The sequence below is a fragment of the Cherax quadricarinatus genome, chromosome 26 (assembly GCF_038502225.1).
Source record: "Cherax quadricarinatus isolate ZL_2023a chromosome 26, ASM3850222v1, whole genome shotgun sequence".
Lineage (NCBI taxonomy): Eukaryota > Metazoa > Arthropoda > Malacostraca > Decapoda > Parastacidae > Cherax > Cherax quadricarinatus.
The window spans coordinates 33,268,933-33,293,229 of record NC_091317.1 but is presented as its reverse complement, the minus strand read 5'-3'; the positions used below and the strand labels follow the sequence as shown (position 1 = coordinate 33,293,229).

The 24,297-nt window shown below is 39.5% G+C and overlaps 1 protein-coding gene across 3 annotated transcripts in view; it reads left to right on the top strand.

Annotated features, from left to right (window-relative positions):
- LOC128691720 (solute carrier family 25 member 16) overlaps nt 1–24,297 on the top strand; it is a 172,533-nt gene that overhangs the window by 127,261 nt on the left and 20,975 nt on the right. For all 3 annotated transcript variants that reach the window (XR_011392461.1, XM_053780605.2, XM_070088911.1), the window contains exon 6: nt 15,891–16,032. Coding sequence is in view for 2 of the 3 variants with exons in the window: in XM_053780605.2 (XP_053636580.2) it covers nt 15,891–16,032 (142 nt within the window). In the remaining variant the exon portion in view is untranslated. The remainder of the gene's footprint in view (nt 1–15,890; nt 16,033–24,297) is intronic.

The window sequence follows — 24,297 nt, the reverse complement described above, 5'->3', positions numbered from 1 at the left end:
TATTCTTTTGTACTTCTCTGTATCATGTTCAAATTAATAAATAAATAAATGAGAGTGGTATGAGACTTGTTGAGCTTGCCAGGATGTATGGGAAAAAAAAGTCGACCATCGGTTCTATCCTATCAAAGAAAGAACAAATCAAGGAAGCTGATGTTGCGAAAGGTGTTAATATAGGGAGTGGATGAGGTGCCTTCTTCAAAGATTAAGGAGATTTGTGCCAAGTGGAATGATGTCCAAATGTTTGTGCAGAAGTACCACCCTGAGCAAGCTGAAACAAGCCATCTTTGCAACAAGTTCAGTGACAGAACCATGTCCCATTTTAGGGAAATGTTAAAGAGGCGCCAGAAACAGAGGACTGGAGACAGTTATTTTGTGAGACAGGGGTCCAGTGACTCTCAAGCTGGTCCTAGTGGCATTAAAAGACAGAGAAGGGAAGTAACCCCAGAGAGGGCTTTACCTGAAGTCCTCATGGAGGGGGATTCTCCTTCCAAACACTAACCCCAACTCCCTCTCTCCTCCACTCTATCTTCCAGATGCCATCACCAATCTTCAATAAAGGTAAGAGATTGTAAAAATTATAGAGGAATAAGTTTACTGAGTATACCAGGAAAAGTATATGGTAGGGTTATAATTGAAAGAATTAGAGGTAAGACAGAATGTAGAATTGCGGATGAGCAAGGAGGCTTCAGAGTGGGTAGGGGATGTGTAGATCAAGTGTTTACATTGAAGCATACATGTGAACAGTATTTAGATAAAGGTAGGGAAGTTTTTATTGCATTTATGGATTTAGAAAAGGCATATGATAGTGGATAGAGGAGCAATGTGGCAGATGTTGCAAGTTTATGGAATAGGTGGTAAGTTACTAAATGCTGTAAAGAGCTTTTATGAGGATAGTGAGGCTCAGGTTAGGGTGTGTAGAAGAGAGGGAGAATACTTCCCGGTAAAAGTAGGTCTTAGACAGGGATGTGTAATGTCACCATGGTTGTTTAATATATTTGTAGATGGGGTTGTAAAAGAAGTAAATGCTAGGGTGTTCGGGAGAGGGGTGGGATTAAATTATGGGGAATCAAATTCAAAATGGGAATTGACAGTTATTTTTTGCTGATGATATTGTGCTTATGGGAGATTCTAAAGAAAAATTGCAAAGGTTAGTGGATGAGTTTGAGAATGTGTGTAAAGGTAGAAAGTTGAAAGTGAACATAGAAAAGAGTAAGGTGATGAGGGTATCAAATGATTTAGATAAAGAAAAACTGGATACCAAATTGGGGAGGAGGAGTATGGAAGAAGTGAATGTTTTCAGATACTTGGGAGTTGACGTGTCTGCGGATGGATTTATGAAGGATGAGGTTAATCATAGAATTGATGAGGGAAAAAAGGTGAGTGGTGCGTTGAGGTATATGTGGAGTCAAAAAACGTTATCTATGGAGGCAAAGAAGGGAATGTATGAAAGTATAGTAGTACCAACACTCTTATATGGATGTGAAGCTTGGGTGGTAAATGCAGCAGCGAGGAGACGGTTGGAGGCAGTGGAGATGTCCTGTCTAAGGGCAATGTGTGGTGTAAATATTATGCAGAAAATTCGGAGTGTGGAAATTAGGAGAAGGTGTGGAGTTAATAAAAGCATTAGTCAGAGGGCAGAAGAGGGGTTGTTGAGGTGGTTTGGTCATTTAGAGAGAATGGATCAAAGTAGAATGACATGGAAAGCATATAAATCTATAGGGGAAGGAAAGAGGGGTAGGGGTCGTCCTCGAAAGGGTTGGAAAGAGGGGGTAAAGGAGGTTTTGTGGGCGAGGGGCTTGGACTTCCAGCAAGCGTGCATGAGCGTGTTAGATAGGAGTGAATGGAGACGAATGATACTTGGGACCTGACGATCTGTTGGAGTGTGAGCAGGGTAATATTTAGTGAAGGGATTCAGGGAAACCGTTATTTTCATATACAGTGGACCCCCGCATACCGATTTTAATCCTTGCAAGAGGGGTAATTGTTATGCGAAATAATCGGTATGTGAATGAATTTTCCCCATAAGAAATAATGGAAATCAAATTAATCCGTGCAAGACACCCAAAAGTATGAAAAAAAATTTTTTTTTACCACATGAAATGTTAATTTTAGTACACACAAACTGAAAAAGGCATGCACAATTACATGACACTTACTTTTATTGAAGATCTGGTGATGATTGATGGGATGGGAGGAGAGGAGAGAGAGTGTTAGTGTTTAGAAGGGGAATCCCCTTCCATTAAGACTTGAGGTGTCGAGTCCTTTTCTGGGGTTACTTCCCTTCTTTTAATGCCACTAGGACCAGCTTCAGAGTCACTGGACTTCTTTCGCACAACATATCTGTCCATAGTGGCCTGTACCTCTCGTTCCTTTATGACTTCCCTAAAGTGTTTCACAACATTGTCAGTGTAATAATCACCAGCACGGCTTGCAATAGCTGTGTGAGGGTGATTTTCATCAAAAAAGGTTTGCACTTCAAGCCACTTTGCACACATTTCCTTAATCTTTGTAGTAGGCAACTTCTTCAATTTCTCTCTCCCCTCCTCTGAACCAGTTTTCTCAGGTCTGGCCTCTTGCTCTTGAAGTTGATCTATCAGCTCATCAGTGATTAGTTCTTCATTGTCCTCCTCCACCAACTCTTCCACATCCTCCCCACTAACCTCCAACCCCAAGGACTTTCCCAATGCCACAATGGATTCCTCAACTGGCATAATCCTCTCAGGGTTAGCCTCAAACCCTTCAAAATCCCTTTTGTCTACACATTCTGGCCACAGTTTCTTCCAAGCAGAGTTCAAGGTCTTCTTAGTCACTCCCTCCCAAGCCTTACCTATAAGGTTTACACAATTGAGGATATTAAAGTGCTCTCTCCAAAACTCTCTTAGAGTCAGTTGAGTTTCTGAGGTCACTACAAAGCACCTTTCAAACAGAGCTTTTGTGTACAGTTTTTTGAAGTTTGCAATAACCTGCTGGTCCATGGGCTGCAGGAGAGGAGTGGTATTAGGAGGCAAAAACTTCACCTTAATGAAGCTCATGTCCCCATAAAGTCGCTCTGCCACGTCTGTAGGATGACCAGGGGCATTGTCTAACACCAGGAGGCACTTAAGTTCTAATTTCTTTTCAGTTAGGTAATCTTTCACATTGGGGGCAAATGCATGGTGTAACCAGTTATAGAAAAAGTCCCTAGTGACCCATGCCTTACTGTTTGCCCTCCACAGCACACACAAATTCTCCTTGAGGACATTCTTTTGCCTGAATGGTCTGGGAGTTTCAGAGTGATACACTAATAAAGGCTTCACTTTGCAATCACCACTAGCATTGGAACACATCAACAAAGTAAGCCTGTCTTTCATAGGCTTATGTCCTGGGAGTGCCTTTTCCTCCTGAGTAATGTAGGTCCTGCTTGGCATTTTCTTCCAAAACAGGCCTGTTTCATCACAATTAAACACTTGTTCAGGTTTCAGTCCTTCAGTCTCTATGTACTCCTTGAATTCATGCACATATTTTTCAGCCAATCTGATATTCAATCTTTCATCACCTAATCTTTTTGTTATCCTCATAACCTTACTCTTTCCTGTATTCACCTTTAATTTTCTTCTTTTGCACACCCTACCAAATTCATCCACCAATCTCTGCAACTTCTCTTCAGAATCTCCCATGACACTGTGCTCTTGGGAGATTCTGAAGAGAAGTTGCAGAGATTGGTGGATGAATTTGGTAGGGTGTGCAAAAGCAGAAAATTAAAGGTGAATACAGGAAAGAGTAAGGTTATGAGGATAACAAAAAGATTAGGTGATGAAAGATTGAATATCAGATTGGAGGGAGAGAGTATGGAGGAGGTGAACGTATTCAGATATTTGGGAGTGGACGTGTCAGCGGATGGGTCTATGAAAGATGAGGTGAATCATAGAATTGATGAGGGAAAAAGAGTGAGTGGTGCACTTAGGAGTCTGTGGAGACAAAGAACTTTGTCCTTGGAGGCAAAGAGGGGAATGTATGAGAGTATAGTTTTACCAACGCTCTTATATGGGTGTGAAGCGTGGGTGATGAATGTTGCAGCGAGGAGAAGGCTGGAGGCAGTGGAGATGTCATGTCTGAGGGCAATGTGTGGTGTGAATATAATGCAGAGAATTCGTAGTTTGGAAGTTAGGAGGAGGTGCGGGATTACCAAAACTGTTGTCCAGAGGGCTGAGGCAGGGTTGTTGAGGTGGTTCGGACATGTAGAGAGAATGGAGCGAAACAGAATGACTTCAAGAGTGTATCAGTCTGTAGTGGAAGGAAGGCGGGGTAGGGGTCGGCCTAGGAAGGGTTGGAGGGAGGGGGTAAAGGAGGTTTTGTGTGCGAGGGGCTTGGACTTCCAGCAGGCATGCGTGAGCGTGTTTGATAGGAGTGAATGGAGACAAATGGTTTTTAATACTTGACGTGCTGTTGGAGTGTGAGCAAAGTAACATTTATGAAGGGATTCAGGGAAACCGGCAGGCCGGACTTGAGTCCTGGAGATGGGAAGTACAGTGCCTGCACTCTGAAGGAGGGGTGTTAATGTTGCAGTTTAAAAACTGTAGTGTAAAGCACCCTTCTGGCAAGACAGTGATGGAGTGAATGATGGTGAAAGTTTTTCTTTTTCGGGCCACCCTGCCTTGGTGGGAATCGGCCGGTGTGATAATAAAAAAAAAAAAAAAAAAAAAAAAAATTTTTCAGCCGCTTTGTGGTCCGAACTGGCAGCCTCACCATGCCTTATCACACTATGTATGCCACTATGCTTCTTAAATCTCTCAAACCAACCTTTGCTGGCCTTAAATTCACTCACATCAGCACTAGTTGCAGGCATTTTTTTAATTAAATCCTGATGCAACTTCCTAGCCTTTTCGCTTATGATCGCTTGAGAGATGCTATCTCCTGCTAGCTGTTTTTCATTTATCCACACCAATAAGAGTCTCTCAACATCTTCCATCACTTGCGATCTTTGTTTCGAAAACACAGTTAAACCTTTGGCAAGAACAGCTTCCTTGATTGCCTTTCTGGTGCCCACAATAGTAGCGATGGTTGATTGGGGTTTCTTGTACAACCTGACCAGGTCGGCGATACGCACTCCACTTTCATACTTATCAATGATCTCTTTCTTCATTTCTATTGGAATTCTCACCCTTATTGGTGTAGGGTTGGCACTAGAAGCTTTCTTGGGGCCCATGGTCATTTATTTTCCAGAAACAGCACCGAAAACACTGTAATAATACGAAATATTCCGATTGTATGCTTGGATGTTACCGCGGAGGCTGGCTGGTAAACAATGGCACGGGCGGCACATGTGAGGCTGGCTGAGGGCGCACATTGGACGCATCTCGGACGAAAATCGGTGAGCGGGTTTTTAAGCGGTATGCGAGGCAAAATTTTTGCGATTAAAGCAAGCGGTATGCGGATTAATCGTTGTGTGGTGCCATCGGTATGCGGGGGTCCACTGTAGTCGGACTTGAGTCCTGGAAATGGGAAGTACAATGCCTTCACTTTAAAGGAGGGGTTTGGGATATTGGCAGTTTGGAGGGATATGTTGTGTATCTTTATACGTATATGCTTCTAAACTTGTATTCTGAGCACCTCTGCAAAAGCAGTGATAATGTGTGAGTGTGGTGAAAGTGTTGACTGATGATGAAAGTATTTTCTTTTTGGGGATTTTCTTTTTTTTGGGTCACCCTGCCTCGGTGGGAGACGACCGACTTGTTGAGGAAAAAAAAAAAAAAATTTATATGTATTACTATACATAATTAAAAACTATGGTATTTGTTGTATGTAAAACTGTAATTTCTGGAATGGATTAATTGTGTTTCCATTATTTCTTATGGGAAATATTGCTTCGAATTTCAGCCTTTTTTAATTTAGAACTAGCTCCTGGAACGAATTAAGTTAAATTTTTGAGGTTCCACTGTACCCGGAGAGAGTTCCAGGGGGCAACTCCCTCCGTGTCCCGGTCTGTGACCAGGCCTCCTGGTGGATCAGAGCTTGATCAGCCAGGTTTACTGCTGGCTGCATGCAGTAACTGTGCATGTCTTCAGTTTGTGTGTATTAAAATTAATATTTCATGTGGTAAAATTTTTTTTTTTTCATACTTTGGGGTGTCTTGCACGGATTAATTTAATTTCCATTATTTCTTATGGGGAAAATTAATTAGCCTTACGATAATTTCGGCTTACGATGAGCTCTCAGGAACGGATTAATATTGTAAGGCTGGGGTCCACTGTATATCACAGTATGTATTCCAAGTTAAGGGAAAGAAGACCCAGTAACAGGAAGAAAAGGAGGATTTGAAACTCTTGTAGAAAATGGGACTATCAAAGGATTTATTTATTTTTTATTTGGACATGATATAGGTGTACAAAGAAATAGTGATTAGGTGTACATGCCAAAAGCCCCTTGTATGTAGAGCATTATGGGCAGGCTTAACTTAAGATTAACTAAGTAATGATATATTCAGTGGTAAAAATTACAGTAAACAAATTACAACATGAAGTACAAATGAGTATTTCAAATAAGCATTAAAGTTGTACAAATTTGTAGCATAATGTGTAATATAATCGAATCAGAATGAGTAAAATCAATGATTTGTAGTACAGAAACAGGTCATATGGTCATTAGATGAGTTACTGTGCATTCAAGAGAATGAGGTATTCTATTGAGTAATGTAATTAAAAAAAAGTTTGATAGGGTCACATTTATGAGATTCAGTTATTCAGTATTTATTTAGTTGTGGTTGAGTAAGTGGTTTTTAAGAAGTCTTGAATTGATAAACGGGCATTATTTCTCTTATATTCACAGGTAATGAATTTCAGATTTTTATGCCTTTTATGTGAATTGAGTTTTTACATAGTGTGAGATGGACACGAGGAACATCAAAGAGTGATCTGTGCCTTGTGTTATGGTCATGTGTTCTGTTGAGGTTGATAAGGAGAAGTTTGAGGGGAGGGTTTATATCCAAGTTTAGTGTTCTATGTATGTAGTAGGCACAATAATAAGTATGGATGTTTTGTACGGTGAGTAAGTTTAGAGTTTTGAATATTGGTGGAGTGTGCTGCCTGGAGTGGGAATTTATCATTCTGACTGCAGCCTTTTGTTGGGTAATTAATGGTCTGAGATGATTTATTGTTGTTGAGCCCCATGCACAAATTCCATAGGTGATATAGGGCCAGGAGGGCTGACTGTGAAACATAGTACCGTATCTTCGATAGTATGCCTACGTTCTTGGATATTTTTTTGGAAATTTGTTGTCCATGTGTTTGAAATTTGAGTCTATTATCAAGGTGGATTCCTAAGAAATTTCCCTTTGTGAGCTTTGTGATAGGTGATCCGTTATCATTATGTTAAGAGGAACATCTGTAGTTCTGTTACCAAACTGAATGTAGTAGGTTTTGTCAATGTTGAGAGTAAGTTTGTTAATCATCATCTAGGTAGATATTTTCTGTAATTCGGTATTTACAGTATTGGCTAGTATGACTGGGCTTGGGTGAGAGAAGACGTATGTAGTGTCATCTGCAAATAGTGTGGGCTTGAGTAGTTGCAATGCATTTGGTAGGTCATTTATGTATATGAGAAAGAGAAGATGATGTAGGGCATAATGACAGTAGTTTGTTGGACTATGTATTGGTAGATAAAAGACTGTTGAGTGGACTTCAGGATGTACATGTTTACAGAGGGGCCACAGATATGTCAGATCACTTTCTAGTTGCAGCTGCAGTGAGAGTAGAAGGTAGATGCGATACAAGGAAAATAGAAGCAGCAAATAAGAGAGGTGAAGGTGTATAAACTAAAAGAGGAGGCAGGGTAAGATATAAACAACTATTGGAGGATAGATGGGCTAGTGAGAGTATAGACAATGGGGTCGAAGATGTGTGGGGTAGGTTTAAAAATGTAGTGTTAGTGTTCAGCAGAAGTTTGTGGTTACAGGAAAGTGGGTGCGGGAGGGAAGAAGAGCGATTGGTGGAATGATGTAAAGAGAGTAGTAAGAGAGAAAAAGTTAGCATATGAGAGGTTTTTACAAAGTAGAAGTGATACAAGGAGGGAAGAGTATTTGGAGAGAAAAAGAGAGGTTAAGAGAGTGGTGAAGCAATGTAAAAAGAGAGCAAATGAGAGAGTGGGTGAGATGTTATCGACAAATTTTGTTGAAAATAAGAAAAGGTTTTGGAGTGAGATTAGTAAGTTGAAGAAGCCTAGGGAACAAATAGATTTGACAGTTAAAAATAGGAGAGGAGAGTTATTAAATGAAGAGTTAGAGGTATTGGGAAGATGGAGGGAATATTTTGAGGAATTGTTAAATGTTGTTGAAGATATGGAAGCTGTGATTTCATGTATAGGGCAAGGAGGAATAACATCTTGTAGGAGTGAGGAAGAGCCAGTTGTGAGTGTGGGGAAAGTTCGTGAGGCAGTGGGTAGAGTGAAAGGGAATAAGGCAGCTGGGATTGATGGGATAAAGATAGAAATGTTAAAAGCAGGAGGGGATATAGTTTTGGATGGTTGGTGCAATTATTTAATAAATGTATGGAAGAGGGTAAGGTACCTAGGGAATGGCAGAGAGCATGCATAGTTCCTTTGTATAAAGGCAAAGGGGATAAAAGAGAGTGCAAAAATTATAGGGGAAGTCTGTTGAGTATACCTGGTAAAGTGTATGGTAGTTATTATTGAAAGAATTAAGAGTAAGACAGAGAGTAGGATAGCAGATGAACAAGGAGGCTTCAGGAAAGGTAGGGGGTGTGTAGACCAAATGTTTACAGTGAAACATGGGTGAACAGTATTTAGATAAGGGTAAAGAGGTTTTTGTGGCATTTATGGACTTAGAAATGGTATATGGCAGGGTGGATAGGGGGGCAATGTGGCAGATGTTGCAGGTGTATGGTATAGGAGGTAGGTTACTGAAAGCAGTGAAGAGTTTTTGAGGATAGTGAGGCTCAGGTTAGAGTATGTATTAGAGGGAGATTATTTTCCAGTGAAAGTAGGCCTTAGATAAGGATGTGTGATGTCACTGTGGTTGTTCAATATATTTGTAGATGGGATTGTAAGAGAAGTGAATGCTAGGATCTTGGCAAGAGGTGTGGAGTTAAAAGATGAGGAATCAAACACAAAGTGGGAGTTGTCACAGTTGCTCTTTGCTGATGACATGGTGACAGCCAGGTTTCTGAGAGTAATGATGGACATACTGGCATGCAGGGAATTTAGTAATGCTGTGAAGTCATCGTAATGTTTGCTTGAAGATCTGACGTTATAGTTTAAGACATTTATGTTATTGTTGGCTCTGAGAAGTGCCTTTGTTTGTTCTGCTGGGTAGTAATTACAGTTGCTGTTTGATTCATTTAAGTAATTCAGTAAGAGGTTGATATCAGGATCAATGCTTGTAATCATAAGATTTATAGTGAATCTATAATTAGAATTAAGTATAAGACAATGTAAATATTATAAAGCTAAAAAATAGTACCTGAATTATTTTAACAAATGTGAACTAAGGCAGTTCTTTAAAGATAAAATAAAGGAGAAAATATAATAGGGACTAAAAGAAGCAGGGTAAAACAAATAAGGTGGTAATCAAATAGAGGAGATAGGGAATATAATAATGAAGTAATGAAAGTATTACACTTTAGCACCTGAAAAAAGCTCCTTAATTATTTTAACAAATGTGAATATATGAACTAAGGTAGTTATTTAAAGCTAGAATAAAGGAGAAAATATAAAAGGGACTAAAGTAAGTAGTGGTAAACAAAGTTAAATGGACAGATAGCCACTATAATATAATGTTAATTTAGGAGTACGATCTGGCTTGTAATATGAAGTTTGAGCAGTTAAAAGCACTAAAAAAAAAGGTAAAAAAATATGAGGTAGTTGGTACTAGCTAGTAAAAGATAGTACAGGGAATTGCACAATAATGTAATAGGTATATACACTAATTGTTGGTAGTAGGTTGGTAGACAGCAACCGCCCAGGGAGGTACTACCATCCTGTGGTAGTAGGTTGGTAGACAGCAACCGCCCAGGGAAGTACTACCGTCCTGTGGTAGTAGGTTGGTAGACAACCGCCCAGGGAGGTACTACCGTCCTGTGGTAGTAGGTTGGTAGACAACCGCCCAGGGAGGTACTACCGTCCTGTGGTAGTAGGTTGGTAGACAGCAACCACCCAGGGAGGTACTACCATCCTGTGGTAGTAGGTTGGTAGACAGCAACCACCCAGGGAGGTACTACCATCCTGTGGTAGTAGGTTGGTAGACAGCAACCCCCCAGGGAGGTACTACCGTCCTGTGGTAGTAGGTTGGTAGACAGCAACCACCCAGGGAGGTACTACCATCCTGTGGTAGTAGGTTGGTAGACAGCAACCACCCAGGGAGGTACTACCGTCCTGTGGTAGTAGGTTGGTAGACGACAACCACCCAGGGAGGTACTACCGTCCTGTGGTAGTAGGTTGGTAGACAACAACCACCCAGGGAGGTACTACCATCCTGTGGTAGTAGGTTGGTAGACAGCAACCACCCAGGGAGGTACTCCCATCCTGTGGTAGTAGGTTGGTAGACAACAACCACCCAGGGAGGTACTACCGTCCTGTGGTAGTAGGTTGGTAGACAACAACCACCCAGGGAGGTACTACCATCCTGTGGTAGTAGGTTGGTAGACAGCAACCACCCAGGGAGGTACTACCATCCTGTGGTAGTAGGTTGGTAGACAGCAACCACCCAGGGAGGTACTACCATCCTGTGGTAGTAGGTTGGTAGACAGCAACCACCCAGGGAGGTACTCCCGTCCTGTGGTAGTAGGTTGGTAGACAACAACCACCCAGGGAGGTACTACCATCCTGTGGTAGTAGGTTGGTAGACAACCACCCAGGGAGGTACTACCATCCTGTGGTAGTAGGTTGGTAGACAGCAACCACCCAGGGAGGTACTCCCGTCCTGTGGTAGTAGGTTGGTAGACAACAACCACCCAGGGAGGTACTACTGTCCTGTGGTAGTAGGTTGGTAGACAACAACCACCCAGGGAGGTACTACCATCCTGTGGTAGTAGGTTGGTAGACAGCAACCACCCAGGGAGGTACTACCATCCTGTGGTAGTAGGTTGGTAGACAGCAACCACCCAGGGAGGTACTACCGTCCTTTGGTAGTAGGTTGGTAGACAGCAACCACCCAGGGAGGTACTACCGTCCTGTGGTAGTAGGTTGGTAGACAGCAGCCACCCAGGGAGGTACTACCGTCTTGCCAAGCGAGTTTAAAACGAAAGCCTGTAATTGTTTTACATGATGGTAGGATTGCTGGTGTCTTTTGTCTCTCATAAATATGCAAGATTACAGTTATGTCTTGCTACTTCTACTTACACTTAGGTCACACTAAACATACATGTACAAGCATATATATACACACCCCTCTGGGTTTTCTAACTGTATTTTCTTTCTAATTCTTGTTCTTGTTTATTTTCTCTTATCTCCATGGGGAAGTGGAACAGAATTCTTCCTCTGTAAGCGATGAGTGTCATAAGAGGCGACTAAAATGCTTGGAGCAAGGGGCTAGTAACCCCTTCTGTATATATTACTAAATCTAAAAGGAGAAACTTTAGTTTTTTCTTTTGGGTCACCCCACCTCAGTGGGATACGGCTGGTACGTTGAAAGAGGAAATATACACTAATTGCACCCCACAATATAAAAGGGACTAAAATAAGTAGTGGTAAACAAAATTAATTAGACTGATAGCTACCACGAATAACATTAATTTAGGAGTAAGATTTGACTTGCAACACAAAATTTGAGCAATTAATAGCATTAAAAAAGAAGTAAAAAGTATTTGAGGTAGTTGGTACTAGCTAGTCAAAGTAAGTACAAGGAATTGCACAATAATGTAATAGGAACGTACACTGTGTGCACCACACGTATGTGTGTTAAGGACACTTGTCTAATCTGTTACAGAAATGTCAGCTTTTCTAAGGAAGGTAGAGAAATCATGTTCATTTGAGATGGTATATTGTTGTCCTGTTGCTGTTTTTCTAACTAGTATTTTCCCATCTCGAGTGAAACACTGGTGTATTTTGTTTTCCTGTTTAAGTTTTCTCAACCTGAGCAGAAGGTTTTGACGTTTTCTCGTTAGACACTCCATGTACACTCCATTTTTCATTGTTATTGCCGATTTAATTAGGTCCTTTTTTCTATCATATGAATGAAGTCTGATCATAATACACTGTGTTTACTTCCTTGTTTTCCTAGCAAATGCATTACTTTGATTTCATTGCCTTGCACAATAACTTGTACATGGTCATGTATTATCCTGATAGCAGTTTCTTTGCACTGGGCTTGGGTTATGTCAAACTGAAAAAAACCAAGAATATTGTTCTAACTAAACCTCATGAAACACCACTGCATCCCACTAATACAGCTAACAAGATAAGACTTCTTAAACATAGGATCTAATCTCGCCAGTAAAATCCCACGTACCAATGCCCGTGCCGGGGACTACCTAGATGGGAATTTCCCAAATTCCTTCTATCTTGTACCAACTGAGCCCACGGAAGTGACCACGATCATGGTCACTTCAAAATAACTCTGGGAATCTGTCTCACGTCCCACCATTATTGTACAAGCGAGCGGCCCATGTCCTTTCGCATGCTATTACATTACTTTTTAACAAGTCACGAGAAACCAGCACTTTCCCGACACTACTCAAGACAGCAAGGGTTACACCAATACATAAAGGTGGTGACCCTACAGACGTAAACAACTATAAGCCAATATCAAACTTACCATTGCTATCCAAAATCTTCGAGAAACTCGTGCACAGGAGACTATATTCATTTATAACATCACAAAACATACTCAGCCCCTGCCAATTTGGATTCAGGAAAAATAAAAGCACTAATGATGCAATTATAAAAATGCTAGACCTGCTTTACAAAGCATTGGAAAATAAGGAATATCCGCTAGGAACTTTTATTGACCTAAGAAAAGCGTTTGACACAGTAGACCACGGCATCCTACTCCACAAACTTGACCACTATGGTATAAGAGGCCATGCACTTGCATATTTTAAATCCTACCTTTCTAATAGGTATCAGTATGTCACCATTAAAGAGACAGCCTCATCAATGCGGCCACTTGATACTGGAGTTCCGCAGGGAAGTGTCCTTGGACCCCTGCTCTTCCTCATTTACATCAATGATCTTCCAAACATATCCCAACACCTGAAACCCATTCTCTTTGCTGACGACACGACTTATGTCATCTCCCACCCTAATCTTGCCACCCTCAACACCATTGTTAACGAGGAGCTGCTCAAAATATCGACTTGGATGACAGCCAATAAACTTACACTTAACACTGGCAAAACCTACTATATTATGTTTGGTAGCAGAGCAGGTGTTGCGCAACTTAACATTAAGATCGACAACACTCTAATTGTCAGACATAATGAGGGCAAATTCCTTGGCCTATACCTCAACAACAACCTAAATTTCAGCACTCATATCCAACACATAACAAAAAAAATAAGTATCCAAAATGGTGGAGATCCTCTCTAAGATACGATACTACGTACCGCAAACTGCCCTTCTCACACTATACCATTCACTTATATATCCATACCTCACCTATGCTATCTATGCTTGGGATTCAACTGCAACAACACACCTAAAGCCAATAAAAACCCAACAAAAAGCCGCAGTAAGAATAATCACTAAATCCCATCCCTGGCAACACCCCCCCCCCTCTCTTCATAGATCTAAACTTACTCCCTGTTCAGAAATTCCACACTTACAACTGTGCAGTCTATATCTACAGGACCTTAAATTCCAATATTAACCTTGACTTAAAATGCTTTCTTGATAGTTGTGACAGGATCCACAGGCATAACACCAGACACAAACATCTCTGACATTCCCTGTGTTCGACTAAACCTTTACAAAAATTCAATGTATTTCAAAGGACCTAAAATCTGGAACACCCTACCTGAAAACTCTAGAACTGCAGACACATTCATCACTTTCAAAACTACAGTTAGAAAACATCTTATCTTAATCTTTAGCCAGGTTAGTGCACTCCGTAACAATACACTTCATAGAATGAGAAAATACTTTCAAACTTAGAAATGTAAGGCACAAATAATAGTTACTCAGTCCTTTTTATTTAAAAGCTTAAATACTTCTTAGATATTCATAAATATCTATTAAATATCACCGTCAGAAACTTTCATTTACATAAGAAAACACTTAAATAGAATGTACATCATACTCCTTCTGGAGACTGTCAATATGGTCACTACACTTGTTACTGCTTCCTCAATAATATTACTTGTACGCAAGTACATACATTGAGAAGTAACACTTTCACCGAGTAACTCCCTGGCATAAGGAATATATCACAAAGTTCTAAGCTTAACACAGGTCGTCACATCGTAAACTGAAGGTTTTTATTTATTATTATCACACTGGCCGATTCCCACCAAGGCAGGGTGGCCCGAAAAAGAAAAACTTTCACCATCATTCACTCCATCACTGTCTTGCCAGAAGGGTGCTTTACACTACAGTTTTTAAACTGCAACATTAACACCCCTCCTTCAGAGTGCAGGCACTGTACTTCCCATCTCCAGGATTCAAGTCCGGCCTGCCGGTTTCCCTGAACTGAAGGTAACAGTATATAATTGTTCGCAGACTTCACTTCACAATAAACCACAAGCTGGTTCAGGAGTTTCTACAACAGAATTCTCTATCCAAGTGAGAATAAGGCGGAGTACTAGAGGGGTAGCTCAGTCAATGCACACTGAGTTGGCAGAGAGAGGGAACTGAATTAACACAGTTAATCCCTACATGACATCAACTCACCAAAAGGGAGAGGGAATAGTAGGCTAAACTACCCTCTAAGGACGTACCTTGTTTCAACTTTTAGCCAGCTGTTACCTACCTAACACATTACTCAAAATACGTAAATATATATATATATATATATATATATATATATATATATATATATATATATATATATATATATATATATATATATATATATATATATATATATATATATATATATATATATATATATATATATATATATATATATATATATATATATATATATATATATATATATATATATATATATATATATATATATATATATATATATATATATATATATATATATATATATATATATATATATACACACACACATACACACACACACACACACACACACACACATCATACCCGGGTATATTCCTAAATCAGATAATATTATAAACTAGTGGAATCTTTAATTTAGCTAATATTAAAGAAACCCCGAGTATAATATTAAGTGGATAATACATATGACCATGGTCATAATGAGATTAATTTATAACAACCATAAAGTCAGTTTTAATAAAAAATAACAGTTTTTTCTCGTTATGCACTGTGTGCTGAAGGATTTGTTTTATATGGTGCACACTTACCACACAGATGCATTCTCTCATGTCTAGGCCCAGATTTACCGCTCACAGCTTATCTGAGTGAGCTGAGCTCGTGGTGTAGAACTATTGCTTGGACCCTGGCTTCAAAGCCGTAGAACTGCAGGACGGACCCTCAAATGGCTAATGTAACCTTTGCCCCATTTATAACATTTCTGGTATATTTTTAAATGTTTATACAGCAGTGTACTGTATATTGTAATAAACAGAATAAAGGAAATCAGCTCTGGTATACATATTTATGTAAGCAACTGGTCAGAGCCAGTCATAAATCCAAGTCGTTGGTAAACGAGTACGTCACTAAGTGAGGAGAGGCTGTATGTAGTATAATTATATATTTTTAATTCCTCATTTCACATGTATTTAATTGTTATTTGCAACTTCATTTTATTTGATTGAAAATATGACTCTCGTGTATATACATTTTTTATAAATAAACCTTTGCTGCAGGTGGGTTAGTACTAGTAGTTCCTGCTAAACTTCTGTGTGGAGGCTTGGCTGGTGCTGTGGCACAAAGCTTCTCGTATCCCTTTGATGTTACACGGCGGAGAATGCAGCTGGCCTGGATGACTGAAGAGACTCGCAAGTTTGGGTGAGTTGTTAACCTGTAATTATTCAGGCAACTTTTTTAATAGATTCTGTTCAGTACATTACTATTATAATTGTGGGTAAGCTTTAACCCTTTTAGTGTTGAGACCTCTGCTCACGAACTTGCTCTCAGTGTTGAAGTTTCACAAAAACAAAGAATTCTTATGAAATGATAAGAGATTCTTTTCCCAATGGTAATGACACCAAAAGTACAAAATTTGGTGGAAAACTTATTGAGTTACTCTCATGAATTTAGCAGTCTCGGCGATATTTATGCATCAGCGATTTTGCCCACTTTGAGTCCTATTTTTAGCCAATTCCGTTGTTCCAGTCGACCAAACTCATAGCTATTTTGCTAGAACTCAATTTGTTCTATCAATCGAGTACAAGAAACCACCCATTTACTGATTTCAACTACCCAATAAAGTGATCAGAAATTGGTAATTCAGCCAATTTCATACACAATTCAAGAAAGGCCAATTTCAAAATGGGGTCCAGAATTAACAATGCAAACACGCTTAGCACTAAAATAACATTTTCTCTGTTCATTAGTAATATCTCCAGGCCCTTCTTATGCTTGCTTTCCATTTTGAATTTTTATTCTCACAAAAAAATAGAAGATTTACAGTTATGCAGACTACTACATTATTGTAAAAATGGTATAAATAATATCAGCACATTTGTGAAAGCATATTGGACCCACCAGTTGACGTGTATTAGATGTGTAGCGTGATTTGTTTACTCTCGAACATCTGCAAAATCTAACATTTCTGCTATTTTGAGCTCAATTTTAAGGTACTGTTAGTCCATAAACCATTCAAAATCATCTCTGTTTCTTTACTACATCTTCAGTTCTGTCAAATGAGACCAAGAAAACGAAAATAGAACCATAAATACTATACATAAATACACCGCAAAATCCCTGTTTTAACCCTTAAACGGTCCAAACGTATATGTACGTTCACTCGCGTAGTGCCCCAAATTTTTTGAGGAAAAAAAAAATCTTTTCTTTTAAAAGGAAAAAAGAGCATATGGTACCCAGGCATCCCCAATTATTTTAATATGGCGCACACAGTGAGTGCGCACACCCATTCTCTCATGTCTAGGTGACTCAGGCTTATTGTGGCAATGTTGAATGAATGACAAAGAAAACGTATATATACATTTGGGGCGCTACGCGCGTGAACGTATATATACGTTTGGACCGTTTAAGGGTTAAACCAAAAAAACGGTCTGAGTTTTTTTTTTTTTTTTATCATGCACTGCGTGCTGCAGGATTTTTTTTTTATGCTGCACACACTGACATCTCAGACCCATTCTCTCGTATATAGACCTACCAGCTTTCTCCCGCAAGTTTGGATTCAAATTCAAAGTTTATTCTCTATAAGGATTACAATGCTGAGTTTACAGAATTTGGTTATTGTGTGGTTTACATGTAGTAAAATACTAATTACAGAGGGTGCCACTAGAACACCTAGCATGGCTAGGCATTTCGGGCAGACTTGAATAATTCTTAATTTTAAAATATTACAAATTATGAGGCAAGTTGGTATAATGGCTAAGTGACTAAATACTAGTTTGTGAGTATAGCAATGTGAATGCTTTTGTTTTGGCACAATACATAGTTTCAGTATTGGAGTATCACAGGCCAACTTATGACTAGTTAGGATTCATTATTTTAAGATTGAGATTGATATTTCTGTTTATGGTCAAATGGGTGAGTGAAAGTGTAAGTGTGAACCACTAGGTGGTATTCGTGTAATTAGTTGACGGGGTGTATCAGGGAGATAAGATGTTTTCTAGTGGTAGTTTTGAAGGTGATGAATGTGTCTGCTGTTCTAGAGTTTTCAGGTAGGGTGTTCCAGATTTTAGGGCCTTTGACATACGTTGAATTTTTGTAAAGGTTTAGTCGGACACAGGGAATGTCATAGAGATGTTTGTGTCTGGTGTTATGCCTGTGGGTTCTGTCACAACTATCAAGAAAGCATTTTAGGTCAAGGTTAATATTGGAATTTAAGGTCCTGTAGATGTAGATTGCACAGTAGTAAGTGTGGATGTACTGAACAAGGAGTAAGTTTAGATCTATGAAGAGTGGGGGGGGGGTGTTGCCAGGGATGGGATTTAGTGATTATTCTTACTGCGGCTTTTTGTTGGGTTATTATTAGCTTTAGGCGTGTTGCTGCAGTTGATCCCCAAGCACAAATAGCATAGGTGAGGTATGGATAAATAAGTGAGTGGTATAGTGTGAGAAGGGCATTTTGCGGCACGTAGTATCGTATCTTGGAGAGGATGCCGCTAGAAGTTTGGCATAGCATTACGGGACCAACACTGGCTTGCAAGGCGTAATATTACGGGACCGACAATGAATGGGTTAAACTTGTAGGAATCATACTACACTTAGGGAATAGGGAGTAACCAGGTTTGATACAAGGTAGGAAACAGTAGCTACATATCCTCGTATTAAGAGTCCTTCATAATCATGACTGTTAATTTATGCTCTTGAACTCTTACTCTTCACTGGATGGAGGGTGAGGAGCTTGCTTTGATGCTAGTGAAGGGTTCTTGATCTTAAGAATTAGAAATCCCCTTCCAATCCTCGGTTCAAATCTAATTACCTCCCAGGTGCTACATGATTCTTACAGGCTTGGTATATCCAAAAAAAATATAAGGACATAAATTATGTGTGGTATAGATAAAATGATATAGTACAGTACAGGTTGAGAATCACTTAACAAAAATGCCTGGGGGCTGGAAATGTGATTTCAGAATTTTGAATTTTGAAATAGGGCTTGGGGATGAGACCCAGGTCTAAAAATGAAATCCATTTATATCTTATATACAGTTTATACACACAGCTTGAAGGTAGTTTTATACGATATTATTAACTAAAAAAATATCAATAAAAGTAGCACAGCATCATTGGCAGAATACCTGCATCAGCTGTTATAAAACAAAAAGCAATGGCAGGGTGTCTCCACCTGTGATGTCGTATTTTGATTAAAAGACTAATGTACTCTATTTTTTTCCTATTACTGTTATTCATACATGTATCTGCAGACCTTTTTGACATTTTCAACTATTTTTACATCACAACGCAGAGAATATGCACAAAACATACAGTAATCACAGTAAGTAATGCACAGAGATCTGGCAGTGACCATTGTTGATAAACTGGTGTACCAAGTGTCAGAGCTCCACCCAGGGTATGCGAGGTCACATGTCACAACTGTCAGGGTATACAGAGACCTGAGCAATGCCTGGTAACCTCCCCAGAGCCAAATGGAATTTTCCATTTGTAGCGTTCTGCCAGCGCTTGAAAAAATTTGATTTTGGACGTTTTAAATTTCAGAATTTCAGATAAGGAATACTCAACCTATATTAGAATGTTCTCTCAATAGCAGTTACTTCTGGAATTGAATACAAGCTCATTTTCTTTGTACAGATTAATTTTACGTGAATTCATTCATATGCAGCTAGCCTACTTCTACCAAGAATACACTCTGGCAGAAATTCGCTTTTATGCAGTCAAAAAGTGTTTGCTATATATATCTCTTATGCAATTACCCAAGCCCAGTATCACAAGATTTTTTATCAATCTTTCTTTAAATACCCCTTCAAATTGGTTTGTATTAATATTTATGAAGATATAAAAGATCTAGGTAGTAGGTTGGTAGACAGCAACCACCCAGGGAGGTACTACCGTCCTGCCAAGTGAGTGTAAAACTGAAGCCTGTAATTGTTTTACGTGATGGTAGGATTGCTGGTGTCCTTTTTTTCTGTCTCGTAAACATGCAAGATTTCAGGTACGTCTTGCTACTTCTACTTACACTTAGGTCACACTACACATACATGTACAAGCATATATATACACACCCCTCTGGGTTTTCTTCTATTTTCTTTCTAGTTCTTGTTCTTGTTTATTTCCTCTTATCTCCATGGGGAAGTGGAACAGAATTCTTCCTTCATAAGCCATGCGTGTTGTAAGAGGCGACTAAAATGCCGGGAGCAAGGGGCTAGTAACCCCTTTTCCCGTATAAATTACTAAATTTAAAAAGAGAAACTTTCATTTTTCTTTTTGGGCCACCCTGCCTTGGTGGGATACAGCTGGTTTGTTGAAAAAAAGAAAAAAAAATCATAAAAGAGTATTAGGTAACTGGACACAAAGCAGGAAGGAGGTTGTGTTGGGAGGGAGTGAAATTACAATAATCTTATACCTTATTGAACCCTGCTTCCTGGAGGTCTGTGAAAAATGTTGTCCAAATGTGGGCAGGAATTATAAAGGAAATGGTTTTCTCCATAGAGAAATGTGAACAAGTATGTCAGGTGGACCAAGTTTGCCTAAATTCTTCTTCCCACCTTAGTCAACATCAGACTGACTCCTACCCTAGAAGCTGGTGTGTGACACTGACCAGTTGCCCAACAGTAGGCAGTATATAATGAAGACAAATGTCCCAGGAGAAGAATACAGGAAATTTGACATTCGATGCTCAAGATAGGTGGAGGAGTGAGACGTTCACACTCCACCAGCACCAATGCAAAAGTCCCATGTTGCTGTCTGTGATCACAATGACTTGTCAGCCACTCATCTAGTCTCCTGGTCCTTATCACAGCCTCTGTTTATTTACCATAGCTGATTACTGCATAGTTGCCAGATTGGCCCTGTTTCCATGCTCAAGACTAACCAATATTTTATTTCTCTTCAGTTTATTTTGAAATGCAAGGGTGCATAGGATGCTGTAAATACATATAAAGTTTATTATGGTGTTGGGAGAGGAGACGGAGGGATGTCATAGATGGATAACTCTAACAGATCATTGTAAATAATAAATTTATATTACATTTCATTACCAGTTTTTGCCAAAAACAAAAAAGAATGTTTTGAGCGAGTTTGGCCTGCCTTGCATGGGCTAAGAGGCCGTGCTTTTGAAATGGATGGGTGTGAGTAGGACTGGCCTAGCTTGAGCCAGCAGGCATACTGAAGTGAAGTAAAGCTTTTCTTCTGTGGCACGTAGTGCAGTAGACATCCGCCTTTCACATCAGTTTGGTTCTAGAAAAATGGAGCTATATGTGAAAATGTGATGGGTGGAGTGAACAACATGTAGGAAAGATTGGTTTACACACCAAAAGACCATCCAAGTTTCTCTTTCAGTTGTTAAGTCCTCAGTATTAAAATTTTTGACAATTTGTTGTAGATGTTTATTGTTGATCTAGGAATGTGAAGAGGGTTCATGTTGTGCTACTATACCTAGATAAATGTAGTGAGGTTTAGACCCTCAAACATGTGCAGTGTACGTTTTTTGCATGCTCATAATGTGTGGCATCAAGGCCATTGTAAAAAACTGCATTTATACCAAAGACCTAAATGAAAAACTTGTTTATTCAATAAAAATAATAAAGCTCTTAAGGGAAGCATGTTGACTTTTACCTTGTATTACTTCTATAGAAAATGGGTAGATGCTTCTTCCAGAAAAAATGTACATAGATAATACAATGCCTGGTACTATTATAACTTCACCAGTTTACTTTTAAAAACACAGACTTACTCTGTTATTCCTTGTAGCATTTCCAGTATTACTTGTATTCCTTTATTATGCAGTGGTTAATATCCAGAGACAAGACAGCGCGGTAAATGAAAAACAGAGTACAAGAGGGAAGGTGAGGGACAGGGGATGTGGTGGCCAGCTATGTGGTGGCCAGCTATGTGGCGGCCAGCTGTGTGGCGGCCAGCTGTGTGGCGGCCAGCTGTGTGGCAGCCAGCTATGTGGCGGCCAGCCACCTCAGTCTCTACTCAGTCAGGGCCCAACATCTAGTCATTGTGATTCTCTGTGGTTCTTGACCAATCTCTTCCATATATATAGGAGCTCTCAGTACATATATATAGTGATGATTCACAAAGTATGAATACATTTGGTTTACAATTAACTGAGGAAGAAATAGTTAATGAACAAAACAGAAATGTAAATATAAAATCATGATTACTGACCAGTGTCTACCAAACAAATGTGAGCTCTCATTACTTATATAAAATGAGCATATATACCGTATGAATGTATTTGGTAAGAGGCTAATAGAAAATAAATAATTTTGAAATTCAACTATTGAAACCAGACTTGTAGAAATAATAAAAAAAGTGTCACTGCATTAGGTGCTGAACCTATGGAGTGAAAGATGCATATAGATAAAAAAAATGAATTGCAAACAGGTGGAAATGCAGTGGGTGGAGATGCGAAAGGTGATGCTTTACTCATTACATTATTATTATCATACATGGAAAAGCTCAGTCATGCAATACATTTCAGCTGTATTCCCTGGAATGCATGTGGGAGAGATGTATGATTATATATACTTGGAAAATCCTTGAGGGACTGGTCCCAAATCTGCACTTGAAAATCACTCCCTATGAAAGCAAAAGACTGGGCAGGAGATGAAACATCCCTTCAGTGAAAACCAGGGGCACTGTAAGTATGCTAAGAGATGACACAATAAGTGTCAGCAGCCCAAGACTGTTCAACTGCCTCCGAGCATACATAAGGGGGATTACCAGTAGACCCTTGGCTGTCTTTAAGGAACTGGACAGGCACCTGACCAGCTGGGCTGTCATTCATACGTTGATTTGCATGCGGCAAGCAGTAACAGCCTGGTTGATCAGGCCAATTCCACCATGAAGTCTGGTCACGGACCAGGTTGCGGGGGCATTGATCCCCCATAACCCTCTCCAGGTATACTCCAGGTGTTCATTTGTTGGTGACCCCGACTTTGTCATTGTTTGCAGAAACAGTTGCTAATCAAGAGGAAGTGGGGGGAGGTTTCCTGTCTGTAAATTTGGTTGTTAAATACATGTAGGAGCTGTCATTAACCCTTTCAGGGTCGACAGGCCCTCTCCGAGACTTGTTCTCAGGCTCGACAAATTTAAAAAAAAAAAATTATTTTTTCTTATGAAAAGATAGTCTTTTCCCTGTCATAATGACACTGAAAGTATGAAATTTGATGGAAAACTTATGGAATTATGCTCTCGCGAAGTTAGCAGTCTCGATGATGTTTATGCATCGGCGATTTTTGCCCACGTTGAGCCCTATTTTCGGCCAATTCCAGTATACTAGTCGACAAAAATCATAACTATTTCGCTAGACCTCCATTTTTTCTATCGAATGAGTACAAAAAACCACCCATTTACAGATTTCAACTATCCAATAAAGTGGTCAGAATTTAGCAATTTTGCCAATTTCACACAAATTTCAAAAGATGCCAATTTCCAAATAGGGTCCAGAATAAACAAGAGACATTCTTGGCACTAAAATAACATTTCCTCTGTTCATTAGTCACGTTTCCACGCCCTCTTACATTCTTTTGCTTTCCCCTTTGAATTTTTATTCTCACAAAAAATAGAAGATTTACTGTTATGCAGACTACTGCATTAGTGTAGAAATGTTATAAACAATATCAGCGCACTTGTGAAAGAATATTAGACTCGCCAGTTGACGTGTATTGGACGCGTAGCATGATTTGTTTACTTTTGAACTTTGGCAAAAATCGAAGATTTCTGCTACTTTGAGCTCAATTTCAAGGTACTTTTCATTGTAAAACCAATCAATATCGTCTCAATTTCTGTAATATGTCTTTCATTCTAAAAAATGAGACCAGGAAAACTAGAATACCATCATAAATACCATACGAAAATACAGTGCAAAGTTGCTGTTTTAAACCAAAAACAGTCGTTTTTTTTTTTTTCTCATTACGCACTGCGTGCTGGATTTTTTTTATACTGTGCACACTAACCGCAGAGACCCATTCTTTCATATGTAGGCTTACCAGCTTTCTCTCACTAGATTTGAGGGCGCTAGAATTTAGGCGTACAAGTACGTCAAAAACCCTTGTGCGTAAGCCGTACTAGTACGTCAGAAACCCTGAAAGGGTTAAGCAAGGGGGGGGGTGTATGTGTGTTTTTTTTTTTTTATGTTGAACACATGTTTGTATTATGTAGTTTTACTCAGTTTGCAGTGCTCATCATTCAAGTACTCTGGGTCCCCCTCAGAAATCATGATCACAAAATAGGTCGTACCTTACGACATCCTTCAACTGTCTAGGAAGTGATTAACACGTTCTTCAGGGTTTCATGGGGTAAATTTCCCTATGACTCGTGGATGGCATCTTAAAGCCATGGGAGTGGGCTGATATTCTTTTCCTAACAAGGAAACACAAGACACAAAACACACATGCGACATAACACTCGTGTCCATCTCTCCCTATGCAAAAATGCAGTGGATATAAA